This window comes from Pleurodeles waltl, chromosome 1_2, assembly GCF_031143425.1.
Source record: "Pleurodeles waltl isolate 20211129_DDA chromosome 1_2, aPleWal1.hap1.20221129, whole genome shotgun sequence".
NCBI classification, from domain to species: domain Eukaryota; kingdom Metazoa; phylum Chordata; class Amphibia; order Caudata; family Salamandridae; genus Pleurodeles; species Pleurodeles waltl.
In genome coordinates, this window is record NC_090437.1 from 1,266,979,030 (window position 1) to 1,266,996,273 (window position 17,244).

Genomic DNA, 17,244 nt, shown 5'->3' on the forward strand with positions numbered 1-17,244 from the left:
GGGCCAGATGTATTAAGCCCTTTTGCCTCACTAAACGTATTTTGGGCCCTTAAGAAATGCACAAAGGCCTTTTCTGATGTACAAATGATTTTAGGAAATCGTAAATAGGGATTGCCTATTTGCAATTCCTCCTATTCTGATGCACAAAGTATTTCCTAAATCGGAGTTGGGCATTTAGGAAATGCAATTACCACTGACTTGAAGTCGATGGTAACCATGTGCAATTTAAAAGGTTAAATTGCAATAGAGCACACACATGCTCCATGGACTTTTGTGTGCTCTACATGTGCACCGTTATTTTTTGGGGGCCTTTTTGCCCATTGTCATCCTTGTTTTTGCATTTCCCAAATAGTGATTTCCTAGTTAAAGGAACCTGGGACCACTGCCTAGTCTTAAAAAATGATTGTTTCCGTTGAGGGAGTCAAAACAGAAAACAACGCAACAATCACAGAAAAAACACCAACTTTGCATTGCAGTAAATTTGGCACAAAAGCAAAGCAGCATGAAAAATCAACAGAACACGCACCACCACAACATATTGTCACAAAACATATGTGAACAAACAGTCACATTGTCACCTCTAGGTACATGCTACCATAATAAGGTGGCAAAAAGTGTTTGCATCAAGCACTGCTGTTAGACCTGTCAGCCTTATGGTGGTCTTCCACCAAACCTTTTGCCTGTTTGCCTCACATTCTTACTGTATCTTTTTTTTGGCCTTAGGACTCTGAGCACTTTACCACTGCAGACCAGTGCTAAAGTGCATGTGCTTCTCCCTTAAATATGGTAACATTAGTGTACACACAATTGGCATGTTTAATTTACTTGTAAGTCCTTGTAAAGTGGTATACCGTATACCCAGGGCCTGTAAATGCTACAAGTGGGCCTGCCGCACTGTTTGTGCCACCCATTTATGTATCCCTTTAAACATGTCTCAGGCCTGCCACTGCAGAGCCTATGTGTGAAGTTCCACTGTCATTTTGACTTGGCATCTAAAACCCATGCCTTAAATTCCCCTTTTATTACATATATTAAGTCACCCCTAAGGTAGGCAATAGGTAGTCCATAGGGCAAGTGCCCTGTAGGACATGTACTTTTTAAGTTTCACATGTCCTAGTAGTCATTTTTCACTACTGTGAGTCCTACTCCTCTAAGAGGCCAGAATGGGAATTTATTAATATACATTTAAGCTATAATTCCTGATGCAGTAGCTGCATCATGTTTCATATCATTGGAATGGTAAAGATAAATACTCTTTACTGGTAAAGTCGGATTTTACATTACTGTTTTAGAAATGTCACTTTTAAAAATTGAAACACAGAACAAATGCCAATACCGACACCACTTATGCAACAATTATTTTTTCTAATGTTGGAAGTGCAACTGAATTACTGCTGCCACAGTTTAATTATGTACATTTTCAAGAAAAATTAATTTCAGTGTGTATATTGTCAGCTCCCTCTGCATTTGCACTCTCTGGATTGTGCTCTTTTGACAAAAGAGCACAATCCAGAGAGCTCAAGTGCAGTTGGATGGGCATACAGGGGTGTGGCCGTGGGTATAGCGATAGGGAGTAAGACACTACTTGATTGGTTGATGTATATAGGTGCTTTTATTGTGGGATCATTATACTTGTGATAGTCAGTATCTAAAGTCTTTCGTGCTGTTGATCTCCTTTGTGTTCTTCTTCCTCAGGGTCCCTGGTGACTGATGACAGTTTCTCGGCATTGGTGTTGGCAGGAAGACCTGGAAAACAAAAGGAACCAAAAGTCCGGTAAGTAGTGGTCTTGTATTGTAATTAGTATTCTTTAGTGTGTGTGAAGAGAGAGAGAGAGAGAGAGAGAGAGAGAGAGAGAGAGAGAGAGAGAGAGAGAGAGAGAGAGAGAGAGCTCAGGGTGAATGGGGATGTGCATATTCTCCCAGGAGAAAGAAATAAACAAAGTAGAGATGGCTGTACAGGGTCACGAGAGCCCCAATTTTTACACCTGTGTGTGTGTGTTTTAGTTACTTAAAGGCCATAAACTAATCTATCACTTTTTCTGGGGTTTACTTTCAAAGTTCCCAGCCTTCTCCTCTTCTCCCCTCTTCTTCCCCTCTTATCCCTCTCCTCCACCCTCCTCCCTTCCCACCATATAACGTAATTATCCCCTAAGGCAGGACCGTACCTGCTGTAGCCACGTCCCTTCAGGGACGTGGCGGAGGTCGGGCTTAGTGGGACTGTCCTGTCCCCTTGTGGTGTCTCTCTGGCTGTCAAACAGCCGCCTTTCTCCACGTTCGTCCTTCTCCTCGTCTTCTCCGGTTTCTAAACGCTCTGCCTTTTCTGACCCTCGCTCTTCGGCTTCCTCCTCGTCTTCCGCGTCCCCCACGTGTAGTCCTTCTTCCCTTTTTAACTTTTTGGGAACCCGGATATCCGGGTTCCCTGTGCCGACAGTGTTTTTCTCTTCTGGTTTCTCCGTCCGTCCGTCCTCAGGTAATATCATGGGAATCTGGACGTCCGGATTCCCGGTTTCAAGAGATGCCGTCTTGCCAAGAGTGTCGGAGCGCAGTTCTGCTCCTGCCTTGGCTGGTAATTTAGTCGGGGAGTTATTCACCTGGCTACAAGGGGGAAACAGGATAAAAGCACCTAAAGTATTACCCCTGTGTTTTGCCACATGATTCAGTATTGTCCGCTTCTTGGCTTAGCTCTAGAGTTAAGAGCTGATAAAGGACCTAGTACTGTTCCAGCTCTTCCTTTCTTATACATTCTTTTCCGAACTTGAGTACCAATTGTTTTAGGTTCTTTTATATGTTTTATTGTATGTACATGAATATTGCTCAAAATATGTGTTTGTCTGTAGTGCCAAGCAATTGTCTAGTGTTTTTGAAAACTGTACATTGTTTATTTATCTGGTGCATGATGATCAGAGGAACTCTGACAGGAGTAACAACCCCTGTGCTACAAAGAATGCCACTCCGCTTGACTGCTTTTCAAGAAGGACTGCTCTCTGCTTTGATGACTTACCCTTTTGCCTATTGATCTCTAACCTGCTGAGGAAGGACTGGGCCCCTCTCATCTGCACCCAGAGTGACTCCACAAGCTTGTTGGCTTGCACCCTGTTTTCCTGCAGTCTCAGGGACCTCAAAGACTGCCTGCAACCTGCAAGAAACACACTGAATTCTGTCTGCTGTGAGTCCTGCTCTGCCAAGTGGTGCCAATTGAATCCTGGGCCCTTGGAAGTGAGTATCTGTGCTGCAACTCAAGAAAACCAACGCATCAATGAAGTTGCGTCGATTGGAACAGGCGCATTGCAATTCGACGTAGATGTATCACTGCTGTTGGCCGAGTCGTGGACACCACATTGCCAACTGCACAATGCAATGTCTCCAGATCCCGACACATCTTTGACCTTGCGTGGCTCAATGCTGATGCATTGCTGCAACCCAGCAGTTCCACAATAATGTATCACCTCGATGCCCAACACTGTCTTATCTTTGATGCATCCTTGATGCTTCACAGCTTTGAACTAACGCATTGCCTACATCTCCTTGTTTAGTATCTCCTCTTATGCTCCACACATCGAGTCCTCAATGTCCCTCTTCCTCCACCCAAAGAACTTTCTCAGCAGACCCTATGTGGGTTACATAGCCGGCCAGCCCTCCATCGTGGTTAGCCTGAAGTTTGGATTTACCTCAGTCTACACTGTAGACTCTACAGTGACCTCAAGTAACATTTTAGGACAATTGACTTCTAAGCACAATTTTTTGGTTTTACTCAACCTCTACTGATTGGATTGTTGCTGTTTGGTCTTGTTTTACTCATACAAATATAAACTATTTTTCTAACACTGTGTGGAGTACTTCGTGTGGCATTGTCATTGTGTTACTGTGTGTGTATTGCACAAATACCTTTCACATTGCCTATGTGTCTATCTAGCTGACCCCTACTAGGATTGTGGTCCCTACTTGCACAAGGTGCATACATTTGGCAACTAGAGACCCAATGTCTAACCACTGCCCTAACTTACAACGACATCATGAAATAGCGTCAGTCATGTGATCATGCCTAGTATTATTTAAAATACTCCAAAAGGGGATGTTTCTATTGATTGTCTCTTGAAATGGTGTTGCTCTTTACACTGCTTAGAGGTCCAATTCTAAGTGCACAGTTGGTGTCATGCGCGGAACCCGCCTGGAGAAATACCAGTTGTCACTGTATTGGATTATCTTTTGAACCACACTCCAAATTTAGCATGTGATTGGGGAACAACTTCGAGGAATGTTATGGTTGCCTGTGAGAAAATCCCTACCACAGCCATTTTTACCCCTTAGAATTAGGGTACAGAGACTGAGAAGGAAAGTAAGAAGTAGGTGGTGGGTGCAAACTGCAGCAGAAGACTATAGGGCCAGGGATTATGCACTCTTACATTAGAGGACACCAAAGCTGACAGTGGTGAGGTCACTTCTGTCCTGAAGATCCTGCCTGTGCTGTCACAGAGACAGGAGACCTGGGCCAGGCAGGTAGAGTGTTTTAACATTAAAGAATATTGTAAGAAATTGGGTTACTGTTTGAGGGAGTTGAAACCCTTCTCATGCAGCAACCAAAGTTCGTCTCAGGGTTAAGTCACAAGCATTAAGAAATTAACCTGTGCTCAACACTCAGATAGCTTGGTAAAGAGCAGTCAGGCTTAACTCAGAGGCAATGTGTTATGTATTTGTGCAACACTTTAAAGAATAACACAGTAATGTTTAATACATTAAAAAAAGAAGAAAAAACACCAATCACTAAAACCGGAAATGTGCAGTCTTAAATGCTCCAGTGAAACTAGAACCAACAAGCACACAGTGCTGGGAAGCAGCCTGAAGAACGACACCGGAACAACGAAAAGTGGAACAACGCTTTCCTTCACAACGACCCTGTTTTCCTCTGCCATAACCACGCATGGCCGGAACAGCGAGCATGAGTGGTTAAGGCAGAGGAAAACAGACTCCGGATCGCATAGGACGCGGTCAGGTAATTGGGGCTGTCGTAGAGTTGGGGGGAGTTTTAGGGGCGGGGTGTGGGTAATTTTAGTTTTTTGGGGCGGGGTGGGGTAACTTTATGTTTTAGGGGTGGGGGTCCCGGTAGTTTTGGGGGGGGGTTGGGGTAGTTTATGTTTTTAGGGGTGGGGAGGGTTGCGGTAATTTTAGGGGTGAGATGGGGGTTGGGATTTTTTAGGCTTTAGCGGCAGGGGTGGGGGGTCGTGGTAATTTTAGGGGCAGGGTGGCGGTTGGGGTGGTTTTAGGTTTTAGGGGCGGGGTCGCAGTAGTTTTAGGGGTGGGGGTTGGGGTAGTTTTAGGCTTTGGGGGGAGGGGGTGTGGGCAGTTTTAGATGCGGGATAGGGGTTGGGGTAGTTTATGTTTTAGAGGTGGGGTGGAGCTTGGGGTAGTTTTAGGGGTAGAGGTGGTGGGTTGTGATAATTTAGGTTTTAGGGGTGGGGGGTCGGGGTTGTTTTAGGTTTATGGGGTGGGTGGGGAGTTGCAGTAGTTTTAGGGTTGGGGGTCAGGGGGTTGCATGCTGGAACCATGCATGCCATTCCACGCATGCCTTTACCAGGAATGCCTTCATAATGAAAAATCGTTGTCATGGCATTTGTGGTAAAGGCATTAGTGGTAACAACGCGGTCAGAGCATGCGTGGTTCCAGCATGCGTTGTTCTGACATATATTCCGCTGTGCCAACTGTGCAGATCTGGTCGCACCCGACCAGGGCAAATTCATGAGATCAGGCTAACTACAATGGAGTGCGGTCAGCTACAGTGACCCTGGTAGGCCTGCAGACCAAAGGACCTTAAATCCTGCTTTAGGGAGTTTTGCGAGGATCCCTGTCTACAATGCACCCAAAACGAGGATCCTGTTTAAGAGGGCTTGTGATGTGAAGTCTGGAGTCGAGGATACATCACACATTCAAGGCAATGCATCAGTTCTGAGGAGCTGTGAGACTGTAATGCCACCGGTGCCACCATTGAGGCTACTGTCAGTGTGGAATGAGGAGGCCAGCTCTGAAGATGCATGTGCAGCAGCAGTTCTGATGGGACGACGGGTTACAATGCAATACAGATCTTTGTTGCAGTACTAATCCATGCAGAAGCAGTGATGCACAGGATTGTGCCACACAGCAGAGTAGATGTCTTAGTTCTGCTGGATAAACAGAGGCTGGCAAAGCACCTTAGGCCCACTTCCAAGAATCAAGGACTTGGGTGGCACCACTTGGCAGGGTAAACTCATGGATGATAGAAGCCAGGTGCTGGTTTCAAGGTTGTTGGAGCCTTCTGTCCATGTGGTTCTAGCCAGGAGGCCAGACAAATAACCCTTGGAGTCACTGTGGGGTCCTAGGTTCAACAGATGCATGTCCAGTCCTTCTCACCCAGACAAAAGTGTAGCAGTCAGCACATCAGGGCTGCAGTCCTTCAGAGAAGCAGTCCATCAGGGTAGCAGTCATTTCAGCAGCACAGCAGTCCTTTTTCATGGCAGAGTATACACAGGTCTAGAAGTGTACTGAATAGTTGGTGTCTGAGGTCCAATATTTATACCTGGTGCTCTCTTCCTCTGGAAGGTGGGAGAAGCTTCTAGAGGTTTCCATTTGAATTCCCCAGGCATCCTGCTTTTTCTGCCCTGGCTCCTGACCAACTACAATGGGTATGCAACCCTTTGTGTGGAGGCAGAACACAGGCTATTCAAATGCAGGCAGGGTTGTGTTCAACTCCGTCCTCCCATCCTGCCAGTGATAACCCAGCCAGGCACACACAAGATCTCTATTTTGTGTGGATGTCTAGGAGGAATACACAAAGCCCAACTGAAAGGTACACCCAGTCATGTTAACCAGGGAAAAGATACAGGCACTGGATGGCTAAGGCAGGTAAATGCAAACCTTTTAATAGTGGCATTTTCAAAATGGTCATTTAAAGTCTGACTTTACCATGATAGAGGGTGTTAGACCTACCATCCTTGGTGTGGTTTTCCCTGTCTTTTTGCCTCTGCCTCCTGTATTTTTGATTGTGAGCTGGATTTTGTTTTTGCTGGTTTTGGTACTCTGGGCACTTTACCACTGCTGATCAGTACTAAAGTGCAAGTGCTCCCTGTGTAAATTGTGATTATGATTGGTTATCCATAATTTGCATATTTGATGTACTAGTAGGTCCCTAGTCTAGTGCACCATGTGTGCCCAAAGCCTCTAAATCAAATGCTACTAGTGGGCCTGCAGCACTGATTGTGCCACCCACATGAGCAGCCCTTTAAACATGTCTCAGACCTGCCCTTGCAGTGTCTGTGCGTATAGTTTTAAACTCCCATGTCAACTTGGCAAGTGCACCCACTTCCCAGGCCCAAACCTTCCCTTTTAGTACATGGAATGCACCCTCGAGGTAGGTCCAAGGTAGCTCCATGGGCAGGGGACAGTGTATTTAAAAGGTAGGACAGGCACTAGTGTATTTTATATACCCTGATCGTGAAATACTGAATTATATTTTATTATTGTTTTATTTTTCAGCTGCTGGCTGATCCAGCGTGTGCAGGGAGGGGCAGGGCTGGGCCATTGGAGGCGGGAGAAAGAAGTGGAGTGGTGTGCACTTAAGTGCGTGTCATTTTGGCCGGCCATCTGAGGAAGGCCAAACTGACTTGCAAACTTGGATTTCTCAAACCCAGCTGTGTTGCACAGCCTGGTTAGAGAAACAGCACAGATTCCAATACACTGTCTGAGTGGCAAACAAAGCCGCTCAGACAAAACCTAGCTATAGCATTAGTGCAGTGCTAGGATTGTGTGAGGAGCCTGAGCTGGTGTCCAAGGAACTGCTGGGAGAACATCAGGCGCAAGAAGAGGAGTGAGGTGGCTGGCAATGGCAGGAGAGGTATGTTTTTTTGTTATTATTATTTCCCCCTTGCCCTCCCCCCTTGTGATTTGTGGTGGCCACCACTGATTATTATTTGCACAGCTTGAAGTAAAGTGTCTTGAGTTCTTTTGATCCTATCAAAAATCTGTGCTCTCATCACACTTCAGAATTACAAACAATTGTTTAATTTGTGCTTTCTTAACTGCTAGAATATTTTTAAATATTTGTACAATATATTTATATATATTTAAATGTTATTGTGTTAGAAAAGATTTGTCATCCTACAGTCTTTCATTTCACACTCCCTTTACTCCATCAAGATTGCCACATAGTTCTTAATCCTCTCACTTTGCAATCAGAAAATAAAAAGGAAACACCAATCTCCATGTTAAAACCATAATCAGCAATTTGTCTGAAGACGTAGGGCCTTATTACGAGGCTGGCAGTCATGAGACCGCCAGCAGCGCCGTGGTGGTTCTTCCACTGTGGAACCAGCGGTAAGGACTGCCACATCAACGCCACCTGGCCAGCCGGTGCGGTTGCACCACCGCAGCTGGCAGTGAGCACCTCCAACTCAGCAGCAGGCCTCAGCCTGCTGGCCAGATTACAAGGCTCCAAACCGCCAGGCTTTCTGTGGCGGTCACCCCACCACAAAAACCCTGTTGGTCATGCACCGGGTGAAAGGAATCACCATTCCTATCACCGGCACACACATGCACACATGGCCCCCCACATGCACGTATTCTGCAACCTGTCTACACACTCAGAAACACCTCCACCCCTTCAAACACACATGCATTCACAAACACACCCCTCAGTATACACATACATCCACACAGACACCCCCACTCACTCGCAAAAATGCACTCAGGCATCCCCATACAGGCGCACAAACATGCACACGCACATTCACATTCACTCATATACACGCACACATTCACCAACCCCATCCCCCCTCCACAGACACGCACACACGCAGCCACACGCACACAGACACCCTCCTTCCCCCTTTCGGACACCCACTTACCTTCTCCATCGAGGAGGATGTCCGGGAGGGGATGGGTACTGGTGGTCGTGCACCACCACCACGCCAGCAAGACTCCGCAAGCCGTTTTACGACTTGTAATACAGGGTGCAGAGACTTGCTGGCGTGGCGGTGCTGACGATGCAACCGCCACTTCGGAGTCGGACTTCCCAGAGAAATGGGCGAAAGTCCTCCAAGGACTCCTAATATGGCAGACAACAGACCACCAGTGATGGCGGTCTGTTGGCTGCAGCGGCTTCGGTGGTCCTGGAAAAGGACCGCAAAAATCGTAATAAGGCCCATAGTCTGACATTTAACCTTTGTCTTTCAACATGCAGCGAATGTAACAAGATAAAGACAACATTTCAAGCCATCTACACTGCTCATTCACCTTCTGAACTCCAGCATAGTTGTTTGTGGGGGCTCTGCAGCAACCCCCCAGATCTTTACTTCCAGGGCCAATGGCGGCAACCTCTAGGAAATTGTACATGCAAAAACTCAGAGTTGTTAAATTGCATGAGAGCATAAGTCTTCAGCCTTTGGTGGTGGTCTGCATATGGTAATATTAGGAGAAGCCGTACAATAAGCAGAAGCCTGTACAATTATACTAACAACCACAATAACTGTGTAATAACGGGTTATATCAGTATCCTACACGGATGAGGAGCTCACAAGAAAAGAGAACTCATATGGTGGAGCTAAACAGTGCTGACAAGTAGTTCATCTACATCCCCTACGGGGATGAGGAGCTTCTAAGAGGAGAGATCTCATATGGTGGAGATATACAGTGCTGGCAAGTACTTCATCTACAATACCGAAGTCACATTAGTCAACAAATGACCAATGGACAGAGGCACAGCAGAGTTCAGACAAAAGGCATAGTGCAATAACATGAGAGAAAGGTGTCGTGATACAACGCAGTGCCTTCTTAATCATTTTTTAGGCCCCAGGCGGGACATTTTCTAGGGCTTCCTATTTAAATTTATTGTACATTTTAAGCCAATACAAGCCATCATGATGTCGAATAATACTGAATTACATATTAGTTTGTAAGAAATAGGTCATGCAAAAAAAGGAAACGCATAAGCCTGCCACCACCTGCAATTCAAAGAACATATATAAAAAATCTTGGACAAGCATGGATAAAAACATTCCTTTTTGTGCATGGATCTAGATTCGCATTTTGCAGTACATGAACAATATTTTACATAGAATTCAGTGCCTGTAAAGCCTTTTGGAAGAATGTTATGGTAAGGGTGACTTAGAGGATGGTTACTCCACTATTACATCATAATATAACAGATGTAAGCACACAGTGCTTGAAAGTTTAGGGCCAGATTTATGAAAAGTGGCGCTGCACCTAGTGCAGCGCCACTTTTCTTGCAACCCTTAACGCCATCCTGTGTGCACTGAATTTAAAATACAGCGCACCATGGCAGTATTTACGGAAGTAGTGTCAGGATTTTTGATGCTAGTTCGGCGCTTTGCAGGATTAGCGTAAACAATTCTGACGCTAATCCTGCAAAGCACCCAGACGTCCATTCAAACCAATGGGAGCCTCCTTTGAACATCTGCTCTGAGCAGGCCTTAAAAGTGCCGAAAAAAATAACTCAAAGAAATCTCTTACATTTCCTGGTGACATTTATTTTGCCCCACGAATGATGGAACGCCCCCTTTGCATACATTATGCCTGATGCAGGCATAACGTAGCGCAAAGGGTTACATAGTGGGTCAATGCATGCATTGCGCCACTTTGTAAATCTGGTGCAGCGATTTTGGCCTCATTGGTTCACATTAGCATAAATAATTACTCTAATGTGATGCGAGGAGGTGCTATGGGCTCTTAAATCTGTCCTTTCTTTTTTTCATATGTATTGGTATTTTTATTTTATGAACCTAGTTGTGGAGTAATGGAGTGTTGCACATTATGTGAAGGGTTGGGATACAATCTGCAAGATCATATACATCAAGTGGGGGTTGCCAAAATAAATGTTATACACATTTAGGCACAGGGAGATTAAGGCCCTCATTACAAACTCAGTGGGAAAACCCGCCAAGTTTGCCGCTGGTGGTCTACAATCGTGTTGAAGACCCCGCCGGCCACATTACTAACATTCTTCTGGGCCGGCTGGTGGAAACAGTGCTTCCGCCAGCTGGCCCCGAGGCACCCATTCTGCCAGCCTTTCCCTGGTGGGATAAACCGCCAGGGAAAGGCTGGGAGAAAAAAGGTACATTATACGACGGGCAGCGCTGCTTGCAGCGCTCCCCTGTCAGATATGTAACTCTGTCATCGCCAGGCTGCCTGGCGGTGGCAGAGTTACACAAGTGGCAGTTTTACCATGAACACAATATTGCGGTCTGGACCGCCAATTACCACCACCGCCGGCATGGCGGTCCGAAGCGCCATGTTCATAATGACTGCCTAAGTGATTTGCCAGGAACCAAAGAGTGTTATCTAGCACTGAGGCTGGGATTGTCACCTGGGGCCCAAAGGTGGTAGATCGAGCTGCTAGGCCACATCTCCTCCCTCATAATCACAAATACATCCACATTTTCTCCTTAGTTCTCCACTCCTTAGTTATGTGTACACTTCCCTGGCAAGACATTGGCTCTGTTTAGTAAGAAAAAGGGAGTATGGAACTAAAACAGAACAGCAAAGAGAACAAAATAATATGAGAGGTGAAGTAGAACTGGAAGGAAGGTAGAGACAGATGAGAAGGAGAGACAGGTGAAATAAAGAAAAAGTAAAAGGTGAGGAAGCCAGAACGACAGACACAAAGATTAAAAATATGAAGCTGTAGTTAGAGAAAGAGAGAAAGAGTGCAAGATGATAAGTAACATTATGAAATGAGGTAGAAAGGGATAGAGATAAGAAAATGTGTGGGCTGCACCAAGGGGTAAGGCTTAGATAGAGGTAAGTCAAAAGAGAAGTACATTAGAGAGACGTAAACGGAAAAGGTGGTAGAGGTAGACTGGTTGAGAAGTGAGGCATAGAAAGACAAGTCAGGTAAAGAGAGTACCAAGGCTGAGAGAAAGGTAAAGATAGATGAGTGAAGGGCAGACAGAAAGATGACGAGAATATAAAGTGATATAAAGTGCAGAGGAGGGACCATTGAGGCAAGGTGAGAGGTACAGAAAGAGAAGAGAGCTAGAGAAATATTTAAAGAGAGAAAAAAGAGAGGTAGAGAAAGAAGTGAGGTATAGGGCCAGATTTACATGGCCTTAGCGCCTCCTTGCGCCACACTAGCGTCATTTTCTTTTACGCTGATGTGGCTAAAGGAGGCATTTTTTGCCACACCATATTTACAAAGCAGTGCAATGCGTGCATGCATTGTGCCACTATGCAACCCCTTGCACCACATTATGCCTCTATCAGGCATAATGTATGCAAGGGGGCGTTCCAGTGTTAGGAGGCCCACGAAAATGGAACAGGGAAATCCACAAGATTTCACTGCACCATTTTTACCGTCATTTTCAACACCTGCTCAAAGTAGGTGTTAAAGGGACGTACCCATTTTAATAAATGGGCCTCCTTGCACTTTGCTGCACTATCCTCAAAAAATGTTATGCTAATGTAGCAAACCACCACAATAGCGTCAAAAAATGTGACACTATTGGCCTAACTTGTGCAATGGTGCGCCATATTGTAAATACAGATGCAAAAAAGAACAGATGATGGACGGAATGCAGAGCAAATCAAACATTCACCCCCAGTCACAAAGATCTGGGTTTAATCCATCATTTGTTTTGCTCACCATGCCACCCCAGGTCAGACCCAGCCATCTGCAAATCAGTCTTGACCCTGTTCCTCATGGGAACAGTCCAGCCCGAACTGCCAAGCCAGGTCCTCCCTGGACCGGAAACAAGCATCCTAGGACCGGTTTCAGGGTATCACCCTTCATCAGCTAAGCTAGCTTGAATCCAGTGGCACAGTGAGCACGGGACCCACCTCTGGGCATACCCTTCCCACCTGGGGCAACAAATGCAAAAAAGAACAGATGATGGACGGAATGCAGAGCAAATCAAACATTCACCCCCAGTCACAAAGATCTGGGTTTAATCCATCAGTTTTTTTGCTCACCACGCCACCCCAGGGCAGACCCAGCCATTTGCAAATCAGTCTTGACCCTGTTCCTCATGGAACAGTCCAGCCGAAACTGCCAACCCAGGTCCTCCCTGGACTGGAAACAAGCATCCTAGGACCGGTTTCAGGGTACCACCCTTCATCAGCCAGGCTAGCTTGAATCCAGTGGCGAAGTGAGCACGGGACCCACATCTGGGCATACCCTTCCCACTTGGGGCAACAAATGCAAAAAAGAACAAATTGTAAATACAGAGCACAGGGGCGACGCAAGATAACTGGCGCATCAGCACTGATGCGCCATTTTCTTGTAAATATGCCCCATAGATCCCAAGGGATAAAGGAGGAAAAAAGTGTTATTGGTTGTGAAGACAAGGTAGCATGAAAGGGTTTAGGTAAGGAGAGAGGTGAGGTAAAGGGTAGTAAAATGAGACAGAGGGTGGTAGTGAATGAACGGTGAGGCAGAGGTGGGGTTGAGAGAGAGATAAAGTGGTTGGATGTAAAGCCAAGAGCAACACTGAGGGGTAGGGTGAAGGCAGATGAAACTGAGACAAAGGTGAGTGTCAAAGCGACGTCTCTATTTACAGTTTGAATCGACTAATGCGGCTTTTTTCCAGCTCCCTCTTGATGTTTGAATGCAACAGTTTTGGAAGTTCATTGACAGGGAAGTTTATAGTATAAGCCATTAGTTTAACATCAATGCATTAAGAAGCATTTATGCTAATGAAAGTTTTAACTCTGATGATTAAACATACTCTGCTTTTAAAAATGTGCCTGAAACAATGACATCTGCGGAAACACTGATAACATATTTTGTGCTCCAATCTTGCCTTTCCAAGTAGAACCACTGAGCCACCTTCTCAGTGCGACACGCATATCTATCATCGGCCATTTATGGATGAGTCACTCTTTAGCCCAGATGGCGACTGAGCCTCCCAGGGGGCTGTCAAATCAGTCGTGCTGAAACTTCATAATTCTAATTTAGTTGTTTGAAGACTGAATGTAGCATCAGTATTGATCTTCTGGAAATGTCACTTTACGAATGTTTACTGATGTGTGTCTGATTCTTAGCACAGAATGTGACATGTCTTGTGTCATCATTTCGTAGGTATGCGTGAGGATGCCTCTTAGAAATTAGTTTTGTGAAAATTAAGACAATATTCTCTTTAAAATGTCATAATCAATAGTCTGGATGACTATATTTTTGAAGGTATAATTAAGTGTGCGAACATTCAGAAAGTACATTTATGGTTGGGTTGAACCCAAACAACTCCCAAGTTGTTCATTATGGAAAAATAACAACTGAAATACTTCATATGTAAAAACCGCGCATCCTATTCTTATACGTCATAACTGCATTATTGGGGCACCACAGTGAGACAATAATTTCCAAACTGTGATACATATCAATTAACACGTTTCCAAGTTACTACTTCACGGATTTACGCTTATAAATACTTTAAAACATAATACACTGAGGTCCTCATGCGGCTTGATTTATAGGTACACATTCACATTTGGTACACCCAGAATCCCTTTCTCCCCTCAAAGGAGAGTGTAAGAGATGTGTCCAACAGCCATGTAAAAGTGAAAATCCGTTGACTAGTGGTTTTCAACGTGGGCGTACATGTGCTAAGGTGTGTTTTCGCGTCTGTGGGATCTCTTGATCTTTTTCTAGTACCTGCTAACGAGAAAGAGCTAATTTAGATGCAGTTGCCTAGGTGCTAGAAATAGCCTCTATGAGCCTCATCAACCCAGAACCTGGATTACTGTGCAGAATTCTGTCATCCATTTAGCTCACACACTTGCAGTATCATGAAGCTGAAAGAGCTCCTGTTTGGTACAGGCTAACAATTAATTTCGCTCAGGACCAGAATCCAGTATGGCTCTCTCCTGTGCTGCCATCTGCCTTGTCTGGATGTAGCCTAAACCCCAAGGCCACTACCACCATTGAGCTATAAGATATTCAGAGGCTTATTTGCAAAATTTTGGTGCAGGGCAAGGATTCGGGCTATGCTGCCCTACGTCAAAAGTAAAGAGCCGGAATGTGCCATATAAAGCGGAGGAGGACAGCAATGTGATGCATCTCATAAGATGCATCACATTGCTGTCCTCTTCCGCTCTGCTGGTGCACACAATCTGGCTTGCGTCAACACAAGCACCCTTGTCTGCATTGTAGGAATGATTGTTTTTGAGCAGGGACGTGTCCTCTGCTGTGCAAAAACAATGAAATGGAAGCATTTTCCTTCTTCTATGTATACTGCAGAATGCAGCTCACTTAAAAGAAACAAGGAGAAATAAAGAAATAAAGGCTTTTGACTCATTCCCAGGTTTCCAAACCCTTGTAAATTGGGGAATGCATCAAAATCCCTGAGTGTTGCGTGGAAACAGCCACCTTAAAACCCATGAAATGCCTCTTTGGTGCAGAGTAAGGCAGCACAGCGATTTGATCTGTGCAGCGTTGCTTTACTCCACATCTACAAGGCAATTAAAAGCCACGCAAAGTGGCTTTGCGCGGCCTTGTAGATATGGGCCTGTAGCATGCGCCACCGGTGCATCACAAAAAATGACACACTGGAGGCGTAAGGCGCTTGTAAATATGCTACTCATGGGCATATTTCTGAGCCCCTAGCGCACCAGAGTGTCACTTTTCGTGACGCTCCAGTGGCGCTATGCCATGCGCCCTATTTACTAGGTGGCATTAAGCCACTTTTTGTGTCTTAACGCCACTGGTAAATATGACCCCTTCACATGCAGCCCTTTGCATGGAAGGGGCGTGCAATGGGTGTTGCTGTGGGCATGCCACAGAAACACCCATTAGATTTTGACACTGCCTCAGATTTACAACTTTTTTTAAACCTGAGGGATCACCAAAATCTAACGCCACCCCAAGGATGGCGTTTGAAAGGCATTTTTTGCTTTTTCTATGTGTGCTGCATTCAGCAAATTGTAAATGCCTTCATAAGTCACTGCATGGTATGGGCACAAATCTATAAAACCAATCCTGACAGGTTGGCCGATACCCTAGACAATGTGCATTTACCAATGACCTACACTACATCCGCCTACTAGTAGTCAACCTAAAGCCATGCAAGCATTACATTATCGAGGTGTGAGTGTATGCTTACCCTGTTGTGGCTGCTGTGCTGCCCTCAAGTGCCCATCCACCTCAGGGTAGGCTACCACCAAAACGCAGGCCATTAAGGGGGTCAGGGTCCGACGGGCACCCCTCCCTTGTTGGGAGGACTTCCCCATCTGGGCCTCTGCAGTCTTACGTGCCCAGCGTCTCGGTTCCTCCCAGCGCTTTCTGCAGTGGGTGCTCCGTGGGCTATGAACCCCAGGATGTGCACTTGCTTGGTGATGGCACATCAAATTCCTTTTTTCTGATGGGTGCTGACCTGCATGGGTGACACAGACAGAAGGACAAAGTCATGTAGAGTGGCATTACAGGGACAGCAGCGGACATCACATATCAGACACATCTCATGACCAAACTCATGTGTCATCATGCCACTAACGCTCAGACTCCTCACCCATCTTCATGCATCCACTCCATCTGCCTCGTCCCAACTCCTTTCATCCTCACACACCTCATCAAACAGGACAGTGACGTAAGACTCACCTGCCGCTCTGGTGCCCCATGCAAATGTCCATACAGGGATAGGACCCCATCCACAATCTTGTCCAGCTTCTCCTGGTTGAAAGCTGGGGCCCAATCTCCTGCAGGATGTGCCATATTGGCTTCCAGAGTCAGAACACAGCAGCAGACTTGCTTGCATGAGTGTCAGAAGTCAAGTGAGCTATGCCACAGTAAATAGCGGTCACGCCTGCCACGTACATGACCGTCATGGCCGGGGGTGGTCACCATTGGACCCAGTCTCCCAAAGCAACAATGTTATCCAATGAGGAGTTGCACGCCGTGTGAGACCGCCTACCACCATGACGACTAATGCCGTCAGAATGAGGTCATTTCCATCTGTCCTGTGCATGCAGGACAGGCAACTGCCATTTTACATGTAATTAGTGATTAGTAGATCAATTTTAGGTGCGTCATGGATGAAATATAGTGAGTAATGTATAGACTGACAATGTCCACACATTGAATACATCAACGTTTGACTTCTCCTCTCTCCTATTCCCAGATACGGTGCAATGGTGATGATGAGACGTGCCCTTGTGTACCAGCCTCTAGTCGACCTTGCTACCCTTTAAGAGAGACACGTCATACAGACGTATCTTCTGAACCGCCAGACCATCTTGGAGCTGTGTACCCAGTTGGAGCCTGATCTGTTGCCT

General features: G+C 45.7%; 1 protein-coding gene across 1 annotated transcript; it reads right to left on the bottom strand.

Moving 5' to 3' along the window:
- Positions 1-1,593: 1,593 nt before the first annotated feature.
- Positions 1,594-16,684, bottom strand: LOC138256844 (uncharacterized). The gene is made up of 4 exons (XM_069205874.1): positions 16,571-16,684; positions 9,259-9,341; positions 2,166-2,595; positions 1,594-1,746 (listed from the first exon to the last, which is right to left on the bottom strand). Exons 1-4 carry the CDS (start codon positions 16,682-16,684, stop codon positions 1,642-1,644), a joined length of 732 nt encoding a protein of 243 aa, XP_069061975.1. The 3' UTR covers positions 1,594-1,641.
- Between the last annotated feature and the right edge of the window lie 560 nt (positions 16,685-17,244).